This window comes from Lasioglossum baleicum, chromosome 9, assembly GCF_051020765.1.
Source record: "Lasioglossum baleicum chromosome 9, iyLasBale1, whole genome shotgun sequence".
Classification (NCBI taxonomy): domain Eukaryota; kingdom Metazoa; phylum Arthropoda; class Insecta; order Hymenoptera; family Halictidae; genus Lasioglossum; species Lasioglossum baleicum.
The window spans coordinates 6,494,712-6,514,236 of NC_134937.1; the positions used below are offsets into that span (position 1 = coordinate 6,494,712).

The 19,525-nt window shown below is 38.6% G+C and overlaps 1 protein-coding gene across 7 annotated transcripts in view; it reads right to left on the bottom strand.

The window, feature by feature from the left end:
- Positions 1-1,098: 1,098 nt before the first annotated feature.
- The window catches only part of LOC143212416 (WD repeat-containing protein 47), a 154,312-nt gene continuing 135,885 nt past the window's right edge, over positions 1,099-19,525 (bottom strand). For 6 of the 7 annotated variants that reach the window (XM_076431238.1, XM_076431233.1, XM_076431235.1 and 3 more), the window contains 5 exons: positions 17,463-17,659; positions 9,014-9,183; positions 7,650-7,957; positions 5,968-6,208; positions 1,099-5,369 (listed from right to left, as the gene is read on the bottom strand). In XM_076431238.1, coding sequence (XP_076287353.1) covers positions 5,224-5,369; positions 5,968-6,208; positions 7,650-7,957; positions 9,014-9,183; positions 17,463-17,659 — 1,062 coding nt within the window. In that variant the 3' untranslated portion in view covers positions 1,099-5,223. The remainder of the gene's footprint in view (positions 5,370-5,967; positions 6,209-7,649; positions 7,958-9,013; positions 9,184-17,462; positions 17,660-19,525) is intronic. The other variant, XM_076431234.1, reaches the window with a different exon arrangement.

Consider the following 19,525-nt stretch of genomic DNA (forward strand, 5'->3'; position numbering starts at 1 on the left):
GGACCTGGCGAAGACTGTTTTCTAAAAACTACTTCATTATTTCACAGAAATGTCTTTAGTACTTGTATATCCTTCGCGAATTGAGAACGACCTGTTGTGTTTGTACATTTTTCGCCGGGTAAAATGAGGTTGAGTGAAAGAAGACAAAGTATAATACTTAATGTCTTTAGTACATGTATATCCTTTGTGAATTTAGAACAACCTTTTGTGTTACTACATTTTTCATAGAGTAAAATGAGGTTGAGTAAAGAGGAAAAAGTACTTAATGTCTTCAGTACTTGTACACCTTTTCGAATTTAGAACAGCCTGTTGGGTTATACATTTTTCGCAGAGTAAAATGAGGTTTAGTAAAAGAGAGAAAAGGTACTTACGTTCAAATGAGGTTGATTAAAACAGAAAAAGACACTGATGTTGCGGCTCAATAATTTAAAAAAATTGCTGGAGGCTTTCTTTCTGAGATAAATTCCTTCTTATCCAACTGCAGAGCAAGAAGTGTTACAGTTAATTGATTTTTAAAGGAAACTTCATTCAACTTCAAATATTTTCAATGATTTCAATCTCATGAAAATTGTATGACAAAATTTCATTAATATTTTAATCTTATGGGAAAGTAAAAGTCTAACCGAAAAGTACAGAAATAATGAAAATTCATAGAGTTCTACAGAATATTAACACTTTGCCTACCGAAAGCCTATTAATTGGATTTTCAATAATTGTGGTGTACCAAAAGAAAGCATAGTCTTTTACATTACAATCTTAAATGAAACTAGATGACGTTATTGAAGGTGACTTGTTAGTTCACAATAAAAATTGCTGTTGCTATATTGAAGGTTCCATTAAAAAGTATTTAGCCGTGTACCATACATTTTTCAAAATTATGCAATAATCGGTAATGTGTTAATGTTACATGTTCAGTTGTATTTCAACTATTCCCTCACAGGTCCAAATAGTAAATTACAGAATGAGTAAAAATGCTTTCTTTAAAAGTAAGATTGACGTGCCACTATCAAACTGAATGAAAATTGTCCTAATAATAACATAAGTGAACACAGATTAAAGAAGATGTGACAGTTTTATGGATCCCACTGAACGACAGTGTTTATTAACGTAAATTTTATTGTTTAAATTAGACGTGACAGTATTATGTCGTATCTACAGGAAAAGTACAAAGTTATAAGTTATGCTATATGTATATCATATATATTATAACACGATAATAATCGTACGAGATAGCGAAGAGGTTCCTTAATTCAGCGTTCGGTAACGAGTTCGATGGGATGAATTCCGGGACAAACAGGATTAATTAGGTATAGCTTTGAAACGGGGTGCAGAAGGATTCAGAATAGGTGAACAGGGGTGCGTGGAGTAGACGTGGTGGTTGGTTAAGGGGACACGTAACATAGAAAAATAAATGTGAATCGCCGAAAGCAGCCACGACAGAAGGCACGACAAATTGCTACACGGAAGCAGATGCCCGCTCGCAGCATCCTTCTCACGACAGGCTCATCGTTTTTTCACATTGTTTTCTCCGTTCCTGCATATGAACCTGGGCAACGCGTCACACGGCGTCGGATAAAACGAAACACACGATCGATTGTAAGGCAGCGTTGTGCACAGCTCGTCGATCCTGATTGTGCAAAGGAACGAAATTATTTTTCGTGGTACGTGAAGCAGTATAATTTCGTTCTTTCATCGTGGAAGTAGGGTGAAAGACGATCGTCGAGCACTCGCGGCGAACAGGGGAACTTTCGAGACAGAGAGAGAGCTATTTCGTTTCTTTTTTTTGATTTGCCACTTTTCACGTCGCTTCCGGTCCCTCCTCTTCACTGTTCGCACACGTTCGTATTCGCACACGTGACTTTCGGGAGTGATTCGCTGAATCACACGGAGAACGAGCGCAGAACGGTCGAACGAGGCTCGATCACGTCCCGTTAGTAAAATCGAAAGAAAATTCAGGAAAAACACGGTCCACTTTGCCGCAAATCGGCGAGTATTTTTTTGAAAACGTGTATATGTACAAGAACAGGTGGTTTTTACCTCTCCTCCGGCTTCACGGCCACACTCCGAACTTTGGCGATTGCGACAAGCAACAACTTAATATCTAGACTTCTTAATTTTTCTTTCAAGGGACCAAGGCGGTGTGAACACGTCGATTATTCGGAGCATTTAACTGCACTGTACTTTGCACCAACATGTATAGAGAAGTGTACATAATATTTAAATGAAATGAAAAATTGGAGGAGTGATTCGTTCATCTTGAATATCAGGACTGAACACTTTTTGTTATAAATTGGTTAATAACCTTCAATACTTGAAATTAGGTATTATTATAAATTAAACTCGGGTAAATACTACAAAATGTTTTTCTTTGATATTGTGCTTGTAATAAAGTATGTTGGTCGAGTATCTGATGTACAGACACGTAGCTTTGAATTTATATCGACGACAGTTTCATTTATTTTGTATTTAGCACGTTGATTGCCGCATCAAAAACCATAAAAAATCCCCAAGAATCGAAAAGTAATTTATTTACTGGAAAGAAACTTAAAAGTTACGATTTGACATGGTGATTACTTCCGGAGGCCTCTTGTATCTCGAAGATTCACATTGAATTTAATGAGCATGGAAATAAACGTTTAAATCTGGATAAAATATTAATATTAAACTTGCTAAATGAGATTGAGATAATGCTGCATTTCTGATCGTGTTCTCACCGCATTGTCGCCTTAAATTGCTTATTTTACTAACTTGCGTTCTTACGCAACGTTTCGGTCGTTCCTTCGACGCTCCGAGAAAATCTCTTTTCGTATCCTTATCGCATTAATCGGTAAAAAATAGTGATTAATATGAGCGTATATGTTGTCTTGATTCTTTTAATACGAGTAGATGTCTATATTTATATGTCTAATATACGTAACATGCGAATATTTGGCGTGACTTCGGGGATCGATGAGACAGGGGCTATCGATGGAAGGGAACGATTTATTGAATGGATCCAAACGAAAGGGCGGAAGACCTAACATTAAGCAAGCACATACGAAACTGCCAATCTCCAAACCCTTCGATTAGAAAATACAAAAATACTGGAATATTAATGGATATTCACATCTCCGCGCGCATTTGTTCGTAAGAAAAAAAAACAAAATAAAATCCACTATCAAGTTCTTCTAAAATCCAAACCATTTTCGTGTGCAAATCTCGTAAAACATCTCTGCTACTTCGAATTTTCATTCAGAGCTCTCATACACTAAGGTGAATCAAAAATTAACCTTCTGGGAATGTTATAATTTGATCTTTGTTTAAAAATTCGTAAAGGAATTTTATTTGAAATGTTATAGCTCATATCTAGGAATTAAAAATTGCCTGGGAGATTCAATCACTTTTTTGAATTAGATTTTGATTCATTTTTCAATGAAACTTAAAAGATCAATATTCAAAGTTAGGTTTCAGTATCTTAGGTACATGAGATCTCGTAACACTAAAAGTACAAGTCATGGTAACGCGTTTTCAATCTCCTATAAAAATTGCAAAAATACATTTATTGATATTTTTCACGATTTTTATCATAATATGCACACGAACTAACTGATGAACGGAGTTGATAATCTCCCTCGAACGTACCCGCTCAATTGCAGTAATCGTCAACTGAAAAGCCTAAAACGCTCAATCTAATATGCGCGGTTCTTTTCAAACAAGATCAAGGATGCCTACATCTATCAAAAACAAAAATTACAAAACCAAAAAGAGGGATAGACATTGTCTCGATCTTGCAAAACCGAGACTCTTCCGTATGCACCCTCTTAACAGAAAATCAGCTCGGGAGAAAAGGCAGAGAAAAGAAACGAGACAGGTAGACAGCACAATTTATCCACATCGCATCGTTGCAGGAGGTTATTGTTAAACACAGGCTTAGAATTAATTTGTGAATGACAGCAAGAAAAAATCATTAGAAGGATGCGACTACAATCGCTCTTAATGCTACGCTAACGTATGTACATCAGGGCGAACACGATCGCGAAGAAACTCGATACAAAATTAGAGAGACACACGTTAACACCGCGAACCTATGAGACAGGACTACCGTCGAAACCGACGAAAGTTTCGTTCGGCTGGTTCGTCGATAGATCACGATCAAATCAGCCCTCACCATCTTTGTCTAACAAGAAAAGCTGTCAGATAAGTAATTAATTTAAAGAAATAAGAGTTAGAAGTTACAGTCTCTCTCCTAATAATCTTTCACTATCCGAATAACTGAGATGAGCGGCATTCACTCAAAAAATCTGATATTTGACATTTTCTCGTAATTATTTTTACTTTTGAGAGTTTTTCTAAATACACGTAAGTAAAATAAGCGGAACGGAATACAAACAATTCAGATGTTGAGTGTTACACATTTTCGTGCAGGTACACATACATCTTGTTTTACATTTGTTACATTTTGTACCCCTCGCTGCATTGATACAGATAATAATTAGACCGCTGATCATCATGCATCTATGGCGTATGAAAAATTATCAGGAGGTGGTATACTACAACTTTCAGCACTGATTTTCTTCTAAGCTAATTACTCATCGGAAGAGGTCGCCTTGCAAGTATCTCGAGGGAGATAACGTTTGCGTTTCTTGTTCAGTAAGTTCTTCCGCAGTCCTATGATTCGTATCAGACGATCTGTTGACGAATGCGATTATGATTTACGACCGATGATCGTCATCACGCAAAGAAAATGCACTTTCACTCGTTCCCTCCGCGGCTCTTGGAGCGTATAACATCAGCTCGCACGTAAACCACCCGATGCTCTACTCTCTTTCCTTATCCTTATCGCGAACGTCACATCCGATCACGCTTGCCGCGAGGTTTCGGAAAGCTTTTTAATTGGTCATGGTTGAATTAGACGCGTGAAACTTTCTTCCCGGTGTCTGTGTTACGTCGATATCGCTCGCGATCGCTTGTTCTCCTCTTCGACTCCCGCTGCCACGCTTCCGGGCAACGATTTCTACCTTTTTTTCTCTTTCTTTTTGTTAACCGACGACACTCGAGTCTTGCTGTACGAAGGCGAAATTTTGTCCGGTTGCGTATCTTCTCTTTGTGTACGGGAAAAAAGGATTGGTACCAATAATGGTACGCCTAGGCGAGAGAAAAAGAACGCACGATCATGATCTGGTTCGTTTCGAAAAATGAACGATCGCCACGTTTGATGAATAGGCGTCTTCCGTGTTCGCTATCCTAGACAGGTGGCAGAGCCCATAGAGTCGCTGTCTTGTCGGCTGAGGTGCTGAGAAACGAGAACTCCGTTGGATGCCATCGGCCTGAGATTACTTTGTCCTGGTGCTGCGCTACCACTACGCTGGGCAGGGGCATCGTTAGGTCACCTGTAAACACATGGTCGATTGATGTTAACGGAAGGTTGGTATTATTACTTCAAACAAGATAATTATTAGAGAATTCAAACTTTTAAGGGTCGGCATCACATGCAATTTATATTACTGAGGCTTATGGGTGCAAGCCATGTCTTTTTGAAACTGTTTCCCAATGTTTCGCAAGCATTGCAGTTAGCTTCATCAGGGATCAGAAGACAAGTGATACTGGTGTGTGTCTTTTTTCAATTGTTTATGAATTGAAACGTCTTTCTTTTAAATTGCGTTCCCAATGTTTCGCAAGCACGTGCGTGTGATACATACAAATTGTCGATACTTCTAGTAGTTACATTAAAATAATGAATTTTTAAATCGAAACCCCTAGCTACATTGAATTCTTATTAAGATTCGCAGTCTGTCAATCATTCACTGTAAGTAATTTCAATTAAAAGTTCATAATTCAGTAGAAAAGTTTCAAGAAGTGAATAGTATCAGCCAAAAATTGAAAGTAAAGTTATAGGGAGTTGAAAGCCTAGATTTCTGGAACCAAGTTTATCTGCAGAGACAACAGTTAAATGGCGTCAGGTTTAGTATTGAAATCGACAGAACTTGCCTTGCAGATCCGTAAGCACGAGCTTATTATCGTATCCGCCGGTGAGCAGGTAATACGCGGATGGCGAGAAACGTATACTCCTAATGTCGGCCGCATGTGGTTTGAAGCACTGCACCGTTCTTCCGCCCCGGATGTCGAATAAGACGCAGCTACTGTCCTCGTGACCGGATACCAAAAGACGTCCGGATGGATCGACGCAGAGCGCCGCGACAGGACTTCCGACCTGTAACGGGATCAAATGCTGATCAGACACGAGATACTGATTCTGTTCCACATTGATACGTAGCACGTCCGATAAAGGTTCGATCCTGAGAGAGCACTAGAGAGTGAGAGAGTCGAAAGTCGTGGAAAATGTGATATTCGTGAGGGGGACGAATGACTGGTGCGAGTTGAAAAACGTGGGTCGAAGCCTTTATCGGACGTCGGACGGAAAACGGAACTGAAACAACTGAAAATCGATGTCCTCGGTGCATGCTGGATGCGTTGTCCATTGCAGAAATCCTTTCTGCGCCGAAAACGTAGCATAACGCAAATACCTAGACTACAGATTTTATGCATGTTCAACGTAAATGTAGACGAAATGCGAAACAATGAAAATGTCGAACAAATTCAAGAAACTTGAAATGAGTTTATATTTAACCCTTCGTGGACAACCAGGGTCGTTTATGTCTGGAACAAAATTTCACTCTTGAATTTCTTCCTTTTCGATATTTATTTTTTCCCATTACTGCTTTAAACATATTTAACGTTTCACTAATTATAAAACTAATTTGAGTTAATAATCAATATGAGTTAAGAACTCGGATTTCTTGTAATTTATACAGAAAATGTTTGCTCTGCATAAAGATCCGCAATCTAGCGTTGGCGTAAATATGTAAGACCGATAATAGAAAATTTGTTCTATATTTATATTTTAATTTAAATGCAGAGGTAGAAAGAATTTTCGCAACCTGGACCGATGACAGGAAGAAAGCGCTAATTGAATCAACTACTTCGCTATTTGGTTATAGAAAATCAAGCTCTTCTGGCCTGATGAATTGTGATAGATACCTGAAACAGGCCTGTCCACTTTTATTCTGTGCTGTGTATTACCTTAACGTTTAAGAAATTGAGATCATCCTTGTGGAGCAAACTAACACGATAGTTCCGAGCAACATTTTTTTCATAGAGCAACATTATTTCATATAATATGTAATATCACTTTCTAATAATGAACAGACCTAGGATTAAATGGTTTGAGAGCCAAGTGGTACGAACTTGTCCGAACAAACTAAGAAAACTGATCGAAAAGATGAACGATAAAAACTAAATGATGCTCCAAAATTGAGAATCACAGTATACATTGCTCATTGCTCACAGATTATAATTATTAGAGTTGTCGGTCTCTAGACCGCCTACTTCAAAGTTTTGAAAACCCGTTTCAAAGTCGATACCACTCAGCGAAAACTATTAGATTGTCCGAAATTCATTCTGTTTTGTATTAATACGCACAGTGTAAATTCAGAAGAGTTTTTCAACAAAGCGAATAACGTGGTTAAATAAGAGCGAACCGATAATCGATTCGTTTGTAACGCTTGTGTTATTTAACGATGCTAATTTTATTGCGAAAGAAACATTTCGGACAGTCTAACACTTGTGATTCTAGATAATCATGACAACTGGGACAAGGTAGCTAAACTAACCCTGCTGCCAGGTACCGTAGCGGGTGTGACCATGTTGACGCAGCCTCTCGTTCTGAGGTCCCAGAATCTGACGGTTTTGTCCTGCGATCCACTAACGAACATCGCACCTCCCCAATTGTACAAGGTGAGAACATGACCACTATGGCCGCTCAATGCTTGGAAAGGTGTGCCGGTCGCGCAATCGGTTACGTAGATCTTGCAATCACCTGCGCCGCCGCTAATCAACAGGCTCGACTTGTTCGAGGTGTCTTCGAGGAAGCACAGGTCGCGAACCGTGCCATCATGCATCGTCAGCTCGACTTCTTGACCTGGAAGAATCATGACGAAACTGTCAGTTTATGGGAAAGTTCGCTTTTTGAGAGTCTCGTTACACAACAATTATATAAATCGTTACAGAGTAATATACACCGCGTCCGGCTGAAAGTTAATGACTGGTCTCCCTTTTTTCTGCGGGAATTTCGTATTCACCCAGATTGCCAAGATATTGGTGCTATTACAAATGATTAACGCGGTTCCAAGGAAATCCGGTTGAGCCCAGATGTTTCGCAACATTTTTATATGTATATCGACTCACTCTTATTGATTTATAGCCGAAGAAATTTACTACAAGTTTACGACAAGTTATACATATCGTTGATTTGAGTCGGTTGTGGGCATTGTAAGTAGATTTTATTTTGCATAACAAATCCACAGTATGCTGATAACTAGACTGCGGATCTTTATGCATTTATGGCTTCTAAAAATTAAAAAAAAATGCTGGAGTATTAAATTCAACAGAATTTAGTACGATTTTTATTACCACGTTTTTATTAGCTCGCTTTCTTGTCTGTCTGTCTGTTTGTTTGTTTGTTCGGTACAAATTTTGCAATTGATTTTATTTACTTGGATCTACAAATGCTATTACCAATGAACATAGAATTTTATTTGGTACCACTTTCTTAAAATTTGTCGACAAACATTGAAAATTGCATAAACATCCGCACCCTACTCATAACATACTTCGCATGTCATGTATAAATAAAAGAAACGTAAAAATAAGACTAAAACTTTTGTATGTCTTTGGGAGGATAATAGACAACGTTGATAATAGACCGCGGATCTTTATGCAAAATATAATAAAAAGACTGCAAGACATAGGAGTCAAATAACAAATTCATTCTTCTTTTAATTATCTCATTAATGTGAAACTAATACATTGGTGGCTTTAAATCTTTTTAATACCTCCACTGTTTTAAATTGTACATACCCATTTTTGTCATAAATGCATAAAATCTACAGTCTAGTTATAAGAAACACATGCCGCATTTGAGACGCCTTTCGGCGTCAAGTAGAAATTAGTCTGAATGTTAAAGATTTTGATTTACCTTCGAGGTTCGACGTGTCGGCGTTGAAGCGCATCAGCTTGACAGTCTTGTCGTTGCTTCCGGTCGCCATGAGCTGTCCATCCGGTGTCCACGCGAGACAGTATATCGAGCCCTTGTGGTGTTTCGTTCTTTTGAAGAGCACCGTGGGCTGATAAGTCTGGTGATCCTCCCTGCAAAAAACCGTAACCCATCAAGATCTTGTTAGCGGCTGTCCATGCGAGTGTTTTTGCCACGTTTTTCGTCGAACGATTCAAACGAGCCTGTTCCATTTCACCGCGCAAGTATCACTAAAACAACGAATCACGCGACGGCCTAGCGATTCGAGCAGCCGAGACATCAGATTGCCTTAGCCAGTTCGCGAATCGTTTCACTTTTCCCTGGCTTTTCGATACGACTTTCCATTTCGATACCGCTGATATCTCACCGGTAGAATGCGAAGAAAATCGTGATCGTTATCGGAACTTAAATATTTATTAGTGTCCACGCCTCCGTGAACTGTTTTTTACGCGTCCATCCTGTGGAGATATTGCGGATGATTTACAAGCACACTACGAAACTTCATGCATATTCAGATTTTACGATGCCTCTCCGCGGTAGAAGTAAATTGGAAAGGTTTAGTTTCTGTAGAAGACCTTATCTAGACAGAAATAAAATGAAAGAGTTTCTTCCTCTGAGCGACATTTACTATTCTTTATGTCTTATTGGTGTTGACACTACCATACAAGTTGTACATGCATTAAATCCGTAATATGATTATTAAATATTAGTGAGAATAAGAAGGATGCTAGAGTAATGAGGATTGAGATTTTCACGCTGATTTCAATGACAGTTTAATCATCGTTTTGAAATGTGGGAGTGACGTTTGTTCCACTTTCGATTCTCTTGATGTATATTTGATTTTTTTTGCACAGGTACAGTGATAATTAGACAGCGGATTTTTTGAAAAATAAAAATTTTTTACTCGATTTGCAATCAACTGGAGTGAAATAAAAATTTATTTTCTTTCTTAGTATGATTAATAGGTCGAAAATAATATAACAGTGGTTTTAAATTCTTCTAATGTTTTCACTGTTTCGATTTACACCTACGCATTTTTGTAATGCATAAAATCCGCTGTCTAGTGATAATAAAAAACAGAATTATTATTGTGGGTGAAAACGCAATTTCATTTTTATTCGTTTCAGTTCATGAAATGAATCGTAGAACTGCGAGAGATTATCGCGAAAACAAATTACTATTATTATTGTTATGTTCACTGACAGTAAAACGAAGGATTTGTAATACTATCACCATGAAACAAATATTTAATGTTTTTCTAGGAAATAATGCCGCAATATTTCTTCACTTTTGGCAAGTGTAATGTTTCCACAACTAGACTAAAACGAAATTCATTAAAAATTGTTTTTATTCCATGTTCATGTGGAAGAATTAGATATACGAAGCTAAAAGATTAATAAGATATTGTACGCTCTCTGCCACTTAATTTTATGGATACTTATCATGACATAAAAGAAGACAGAACATTATAAACGAGTGCAAAACGTACAAGAAATTTCGATCACAAGAAGTAATTAAAGAGGATCTCGCATTCTAAATACTAGTTATAATAGATTGCAGATCTTTATGCACCCGTAGCTTACGATAATAAAACAGAAATTAGAATGCAATTCTGTTTTTTTAACGTTTCAAGTTTATCGTAACTCTGGAATCGTATTGCTTGAAAAAAGTATAATAGTTAATAAGAAACCTCCTTTTATAGACAGCACTTTTAACGATTGGACTGAAAACAGTTAGCTTGTAAAGCTTTTGATAAATATTATATACCTACAGAATACAAAATATTATCGCGTTATACAAACTGCTTTAAATAATTATCACAATTAAATTGGTATTGTAAGCATGTCTTTCATTTGTAATATTTCGATAATTCACAGTTCAAAGCTCGTTCGTCTTTTTCTTATACAGGGTAACCCAAAAATGCACTTTCTCGAAGTGGGTGATTTCTGAGGTCATTCGAAGTAACTTTTTCCTTTGCGAAAATGTTGTCCGCCGCTTTATTAAGAAGTTATTAACGAAAAATACGGAGCAATCGAAGCACGGCTACAGTGGACGGATTGCGGCTCGGCCAATGACAACACCACGCTTAGTGTGACCTGTCCAGCCGGAATCCGTATTTTTCGTTAATAACTTCCTAATAAAACCGCGGAGAACATTTTCGCAAAGGAAATAGTTACTTCAAATGAAGAACAACATTTTTTGGGACATCCTGTAGAACCTCTTACACCAAAGATAAACTATTTTTCTCGATCCTTACTAAATATAATAAATATAAAACTCCTTAATCTCCTTAATAAATATAAAACTATACCGGCATGTGTGGTCAGCTCTAACTAGTGTCGTCTAAGTCGACACTAATCATCGGATAGGAAAATTTGTAGCGTTGCATAGCGCACGTGTATGGGAGAAGTGAATTTGCCTGTGCACAACCACGCTTTCTGAATTCCAGGAAAAAGCAAATACTCTTTCAACACGGAGAACATTTGCTGACTGGCAGAAATGTTCAAGTTCGAGCCGCACTGTCATGTCGTTTCGATCCCGCCCGTCTCGGAAACCGAGCTTTCTTCTCGCCCACTCGCCAAGTCTACAACGATAGCCGCTTCACTCTGTTTCCGTGTAAATTGGCCGCGTGGAACGTGATAAACGTGCGGTCGCGTGACAGCCGGTGATTAATAAGCGAGAGCGTGGATCTTCATTTGTCGTGAAATATGTTTCGCAGAAACTGTATCACCGGCCAGTCTCCTTGACGAGCCGGTGTCGCCCGACTTTTCTTGTTTCCTGCACTTTCGAAAATGCATAACTGTCGAAGTTATTATACGCGACGAGAGCATATGGTCGGACGTTTACGCGTTACCCCATTTTTTTCGAGGGTACTCGCAGAAATGGAATAGAAAACGTTTTCTATTAACGAGTCGGAATGATTGAGTGCGAGAGGGAAATTGTAAATTGAATTGTCGGATTTTTATCGCAGCCTCGATTCATCACGATTCCGTTACATCTGCAATTATCCCTTCCCCCTTGATCGTAATAGATCATCTAGTCTCCGATTTTTCTAAGATTGTTACAGCGTCTGCGTTCCTCGAAAGCAAATTCCAGGAAATAAATTCTGTGTACGTGATCTATAGGCTGCCTTTTCTTCCTTAGATCGCGATAGATATAAATACTGCGGATTTTATGCGCTTACAACAATGAGTAGAACAAGTGCGAAACAGAAATAACATTTAAAAAATTTAACTTGTGACTTGCAATTAATATCGACAATTTTTATTTCGCGTAACAATCAGCAGACTAGTAAACTATCTTGAAAAATAATTAAACATCGCCAATTTAGCTTTACACTCTGCATACAGTTTTAAAGAAAGGCCCACTTCCTTAAACAATATTAAATTAGCACCTTCAACTAATGCGAAGTTGCGCTGTCCGCGTAATAATCGCTTGCTTAATCAAAACGCACTAATTTGCTGCTTTTGCGAACGAAAAAAAAACAGTCGGATATAATTAACCAAGTTAACGGAAACACGTTCGAGTGGCCTATTTTTCGCGAAGCGGACGGCATTCGCGGCGAAGATTCCATCGGAGCGATATAATACTCACCTTTCACGTAAACAAGAAATCAAATTAGATCAGTGGTCTAACGGAGCGCAATTCGTAGCAATTACACAGCCAAGCAAATTGTTTAAACACGGTTCTCGGTATCGGCGTCTATTATTCCTCGATCCGGCGATGTTCTAGGTGTATGGTCGCGTCGTTTTTCACTGGGAGAAAGCGAAACGTCGGATTCTAATGAAGCAATCGAAGATTCGTTCGTGATCGCGGCCGACTTGATAATTTCAAGCACGCGATACGCGCGTTTTCGCGGAAGAAAGTGAACGCAGGCGGTGGCAGCTGGGCCCTGGTTTGTTCGGGTTCGCCGCGCGGCTTAATCGGTGAACAGTATGATACCGGTGGATTGGGCTGGGAAAACACGCGGCTAATTAGAATCGACGTAAATAGGAGCAGCCGGCGTGAAAGCGGTGCTCTTCGCGTCTTAAAATCGCGCCGGAGATCCTCTCCCTCGTTTCCACGACCGAAACGCTACGCCGCGACCCTTTTGCTCGGTGGCATACTCTTTACGTTAATTAAAGGCAAGCCGCAAGCTCGCGGACCTGGGAACCATGCGAAAAACGAGGCTGATGGAAAGTGACGCATGAGAACCGTGGATGCGCTCTGCACTCGACAGAAATCGATGTCGTTGGAACACGGCGAACTGCGTGCAAATTGTTGCATCATTATTATTAGGTACTTGAATCAGTTTCTGATGATTTTTTGGCAAATAGTACTTTGTTTGAGTGGAAAAATAGAGAACATTTTAGATAATTCATAAGAACTGGAGTACTGCTGGGAAAGGTCATGCTGCATTGATCAAAATAAATGGTGATTTGATGGGACAAATATTGCGGGTGTGGTAGAACATCCCGTTGCAATGTATGATCTGGCATTGACATGCTGAAGAATTACTTTGCCATGTCGAGACTGTGGATCTTTATGCATTTATGGCTTATGAAAATTTTCGGAAAATACTAGAATATAAAATTATATGTAGTATACATTACTAGACAGCGGATCTTTATGCAAAATAAAAATTTTCCACTTGAATTCCAACAAACAAGAGTGACATAGAAATGTATAATACTTTCTCTCTTAATATGTTAAATAGATTGAAAATTATATAAAAGTATTTTTAAATTCGTCTAATGTTTTTAATGTTTTAAATTACACCTACTGAGTTTTGTCATAAACGCATAAAATCGTTATCCTCAGCCGAAAGGCAACGATTATATAATAATAAATAATAAGTTACTATAATTTTGTTTCTTAGTCATATCAATTCTTTCGAATTCAATTTAAAATCTCTGTTCTCGGAGCACCGTGTGATGTGGAGAAAACACTGTTCCGGCGATCGAGTTTCTAAAGCTTGCGGTTAAGCAGCCCAGGGTTCAATCGCAGGACACAAACAAGCTAAACGGTTCCCAGCGAACATAATTGAGCGATCACTTGGCATTTTAATGGCCGCGTTTACAGGAACCTTGCCTTTGACGGCTGACGCAACCCGGCATTACGTCGTAAAAAGTCACTTCCTGTGATTTTACGGCAGCGAATAGTTGAAATTTACGTATCGTATAACGGCTATTATCTTTCCATCGATTGGAAACGCGGAGCTCGCGCGTCAAAGAAACTTTTACGATCTGTGTACGGGCGTGCAACGATCGAAACTCTTTTATTCATTTTTCGTTCCCCCTGTTTTCAACGAGTTTCACGGCTCGGAGTCACGATTCGCTTTTTACTGGCAATCAAATCCGATATAATATATTTTAACGAAATTTGTCGTAATCTCGATCCGTAAATCAACTCGGTTGCGCCGTGGTCCGAGACTTTCACCCCGTGGTAAATATTAATTTAGCGCGTAACGTAACACCTCGCTCTGGAAAGCGCGTCGTTCCGTCGTGACGGGCGTTAAAATCTGAAAAAGAGACGAATTATGTAAACCGTTTGTATTTTTATCGCTTACGGTGCCGTGGCGAAATGTTCTCGGTATGATTCACACTGTTTTTTACGCTCTTTTAACCCAAAGTACAGTTTACGGAGTCTCCTCTGTGTGAAAGTTCATAAAAGTTATACTTATGGCATAAATAGTAGTATTAGACGGAGACTATTGCACTTGAAACTGATACCCAGTGGGAATAGGACCAATAAATTCGACGGTAGAAACCTTTCTGGTGGAAAGTATCGCGGGACGATTGAAATCGCAATTCGGATAGCACACAGCAGATCCAGACGGTGTACAATCAACTTTCCTTATATTTGTACAGTTCCATATCGTATCGTCGAGGGGAAATTGAAATAACAAACTGCAGGAGCTGAGGAAACAGACGATTCGATGAACCCCAACTTTCTCCGAACGTCATCGGTTCCTCAGATCCGAGAAATGATCGAGACAACAGTCAAAAATAAGCTGACGAATTTTCCATTGATTTTATAAAAATTGTTTTCGGCTATAGTTGTGGTACGAATACGATTTCGCAGATTAAGAAGTGAGACCTGTGTCTCGGAATGTCTTAGATGATTGCAAATGTTCGTGCCCGATTTTTATACACCTCAAGACATTGTAATTGTAAAATGTTACTTTGAGATGTAAGAGCTTGTATTCAAATTGGATACGATCTTATAAAATCATCTAATGTATGAAGAACATAAAAATATTATAGTAGATTAGTTAAATCTATTGTACTATCTTCAATGAACATGGTATGTATAATGGTCTGCTAACATTAACTCTTAGCACGCGAATGGTAACTCTGAGGCACCACTAAAAAATTGCTGTACCATTATTGTAAATATCGTTTATATTATCAAATCTATTGATATCTAATCGATTAGTAAACATTTCAGAGTTGTATGATGTAATTGTATTATATCGATTTCATATCCATAAAAAAAGACACATAAAGATCGAATTGGGTAACCTCCTCCTTTTTCGAAGTCGGTTAAAAAAATGAAACAAATCATATAGAATGGAATTATTCTAGATTGAAAGAAATGTTTAATTTTGCCCAGATAAGTTGTACAGGAGATTTTCTGCTCTTATTTGCAACTTCTAGACTGTCGATCTTCGTGTAAAATGAAAATGGTTTGCCGCAATTGCAAGAAACAGAAGCTAAATAGATATTTTATTTCTACTTTAATAATTCTAATAAGCTGGGACTAACATATTAACATTCTCAAATTCTGTTCCACTGCTTTAAGCTTCTATGATTTTGTAGAAACTTTTAGGGTTGATATTCAGCAATTTTCGATTTCATGAGACGAATTGCGAAATTGAGTTGAATTTCCGATTGTGAAGTATTGAGTAAACGTTGCAAAAATACGCGAACAGTATGTCGTCAAGGGCGATTGCACCCTTCTGACCGAAATATCGATCCACGAAAATAAACGAAGTTTTGGGAGGAAGTAAGAGAGAGTTGCGAAGTAGAACTCATTTCTAGAATTGAACAAAGTAGGTGTAGAAATCCGGAATGTTACATTTATCAATCGTTCCGGAATCAATCTACCGCGCGTCGCACAGTGATCGAATTAAACCGTGATCATAGTCTACAATGTTCTGACAGTTCCTTTCACGCAGATCACAGATGGGAATCGCAAAAACGTGTTTCCAGCCATGCTAAGACACGCTTTCATGTGTTTCCGTCGGGATAACCCAGATCAAAAGGCGGAAAGCCGCCGTAGAGACTGTTTCAGCGTTACATGGCCGAGAAATTATAAATTATAAATGGGACTCGAGCGAATTAGACGAATTATAATGGGCAAAATACGGAACGGATTTTATTCGTTAATAAAAGTTAGTAAATAGGACAGGAAGAATGCCGACTGATGCATGACGATAAACTATGACGATGAGCAGTATTGCTGAGTAGAATGTGAGCAACATCAAAACTGCTAGAATAGATGTTATGTAAATAATATCTACTAGACACTATTCGAATCAGCATGATACTACAATAAAAGCGAACAATGAATATTTAATAAAATACAGGAATTCTCCTGTGAGACAATAACCTTGGGTAGAAAGTTGGTCAAAAGTATTCACATGAAAGATTAGTCAACAACAAAGAACAGGGTAATAAAGAATATCAAATGGACAGTTACAAGAGAGAATAGAGTTCTGAAGAAACAGTAAAATAGGGAACAAATAACAAAAAGCAATAGATTAAATAAAACAATTAACAATACACGTGAATGTGTCTTAATTGTCTCATTACATACATTGTAATTGCAAGACAACGCCGAATGCAATTAGAATTCTATTTGATTCAAACGAAAGTCTATTTAAATTGTTTTAAATATTATATATCTACGTGTAGATAACGTTTGCAATTTATTAGCACAGCTGGAAGTTGGGCGAATCTACACGAAAAATTAAGTAGAAAATGTAAAATAAAATCTTGTTATCTAAGATTTCGTTCTCTAGAAAATCGAATTCACGTCACCTGAGTTGTCTGTCTACAACCGACCGATTCTACTTAATCCTAGATGCTAATTCGCGCGAGTTTGATTATACATATAGGCTGAGAGCTTTTCTAAAAGTAGAAAGATAGCAGAGAATTTTTTAACAGAGCTGTTTTGATTTCAATTGAGAGCTTGTCTCAATCGTTAATTTATACAAGTGACTTTAATAATTGTAGGCCTTGGTAGAAACACGAGACGAATTAATTTTTTAGTGACATTCTACTTGTTCAAGGTTTATGCATTTTCTACATTCCTTACATATTCATGATTTGCAAGAATTATACGATTTTCAAAATCTGGATTTACCAGGTTGTTGCACTAAGATTTTCTAAGATAAATCTCGATTTACCTGACATCGTGGAGCTTCGGATACGAGCATATTCTGAGCGTCTTCGAGTTGGATCCCACAGCATAAAGTTTTCCATGGGGGTGGAATTCTGCGCATCGAACAGCTTGCACATCTTCGAGCGCCGTAACGGGAACGAATCTCGGTCTTCCGCCATTGCTGCTGCCGTTGCTGGGGTCCAATTCCGGCCTCGGCTCTTGCTGGAAATAAAATAACAACCAGTTTAGTATAGGGTGACTGGGACCAATTACTGCGGTATCATGCTTCGATCTTTATTTGAATATTATTTCTAATTTACCTTGAAATAAAATGTGTAAATTAAAATATTTAATATAAATATTAAAATTATAAAAAGAAATTGGTGTCCCTCAAAGCCTAATACAACATAAGAAAATATTAAATAATAAAATCGATAGCATTTTGTACGTGTTACCAACGTGTATGTTTACTTTAAATAAATCCTGATTACATAGTAACAAATAAGTTTTTTACTTATTACATTTTAAATAAATAAAACTGTAACCGTTCTGGTTACATATAATACCCCCTTCCTCGTCTTCGAGATTCCTGGTGCGTATACGCAGTAAATACGCATTCCAGGAATCTCGGATGTCAATATGTTGCTAGCAAAACCAAACAATTTCGGCGAAATCAACTCAACAATTGTTGTATTCGAGAAAAGAAAATTTATAACTAAATGGACATTTAATAAACGATTGTTGTTAGCAAAACATAACTTGCATATGGCACCCGAGTACGATATTAACAATAAACGAACCCTAATGTCTGCTCGGCGCGTAATGGACAAAATAACCGAATTCTATAATCTTTTTTGCACTTTGCGTTGGAAATAAAATAGTGGTTGCACTTGGTTCACAAAAGAAACTTATGATAGAACTGAAAATTGTACTTGTGTCCCTAAACAATTGATCCCCGTGTAATTTTTCGGAGACGCCGGTACACTGGGACGGAACACCAAAAAAAAATGTTGGTGCATCATCCTCGGAGATCACCTTCCAGGATCGGTCCAACTCCTCCGGAACCGCTTCTTTTTGGCCTGATGTTGCCCCTGACTGCGGTATTTGTTTGGGCGATGGCATTATTCCATCACCCGTTTCCTCTTTGGTGCTCGTCCCTGCTTCCTCCGTACTTATTACTGGCTCCTGCGGGCCTCGCCGACGTCTAATTGATCCTGGGCCCTCGCGTGGGGTTTGTGTTATGGCGATACAGCGTTTCGCCCTTGCCTGTACGTGTACTCCACCTCGGAACTTGCGGAATCGGTGTGGGCGCGGGTCCCATACCCCCGCAGTGCGTATTGACAATGCCGGAGGCTCGATATCGCCTAGTGGCAAGTCAATGCCCGTCTGCGTTGCCCTGCTGATCATCGCCCAGTAGGCGTAGGCGATGGTCCCAACGTCTTTCTTCTCCACTAAACTTTTCTTCGCCATGGTTTGTAACAATCTATGCTCCCGTGCCCTTCTTACGGCCTCTTATATCTTCATGGTTCGGTTGTTCCTGGAAACCCCCGAAAGTATGCCCTTACTGCGCAGCACAAACTTTGTTTATGTTTGTGTCTCCTTCTAATTGTTGGTATGGTCGTAGGCTGGAAGCATGGAATGTTCCCCGGATGTCTTCAGATTGGTGGTTTCTGAGTACGAGCGTCGATTTTTCATGACTAGTTCGTACGGTCCTTCGTACAGATGGAAGAATTTTGCAATCTCTCTGTCTGCAGCATTGGATATTGGATTCGCTTTTACCAATACCCTTCTTCGTCATTCTTTGGAAAGCAAGTTGCATCATGTTATTGTTCTGCTGGTCCTTTGGTTTTCCCGAAATTTCTGCTTGCTTGAACCACTTTGACCATGGATCGTGATTTCACGAGATACACAGTGTTTTCTGCTCAGAACGGACAGCAGGAAAAATTCGCATATCGCCACACTTGCGTGCTCTGCCTAGATATCCGTAATTTTTCCCACCAAGTTTGTTATTGCCTAGTGTGTAGGAGCCGATTGCCCTTCCCGGAATTATCCGACAAGACCGATCGTTTGCCTGAGTGTTACTAGCCT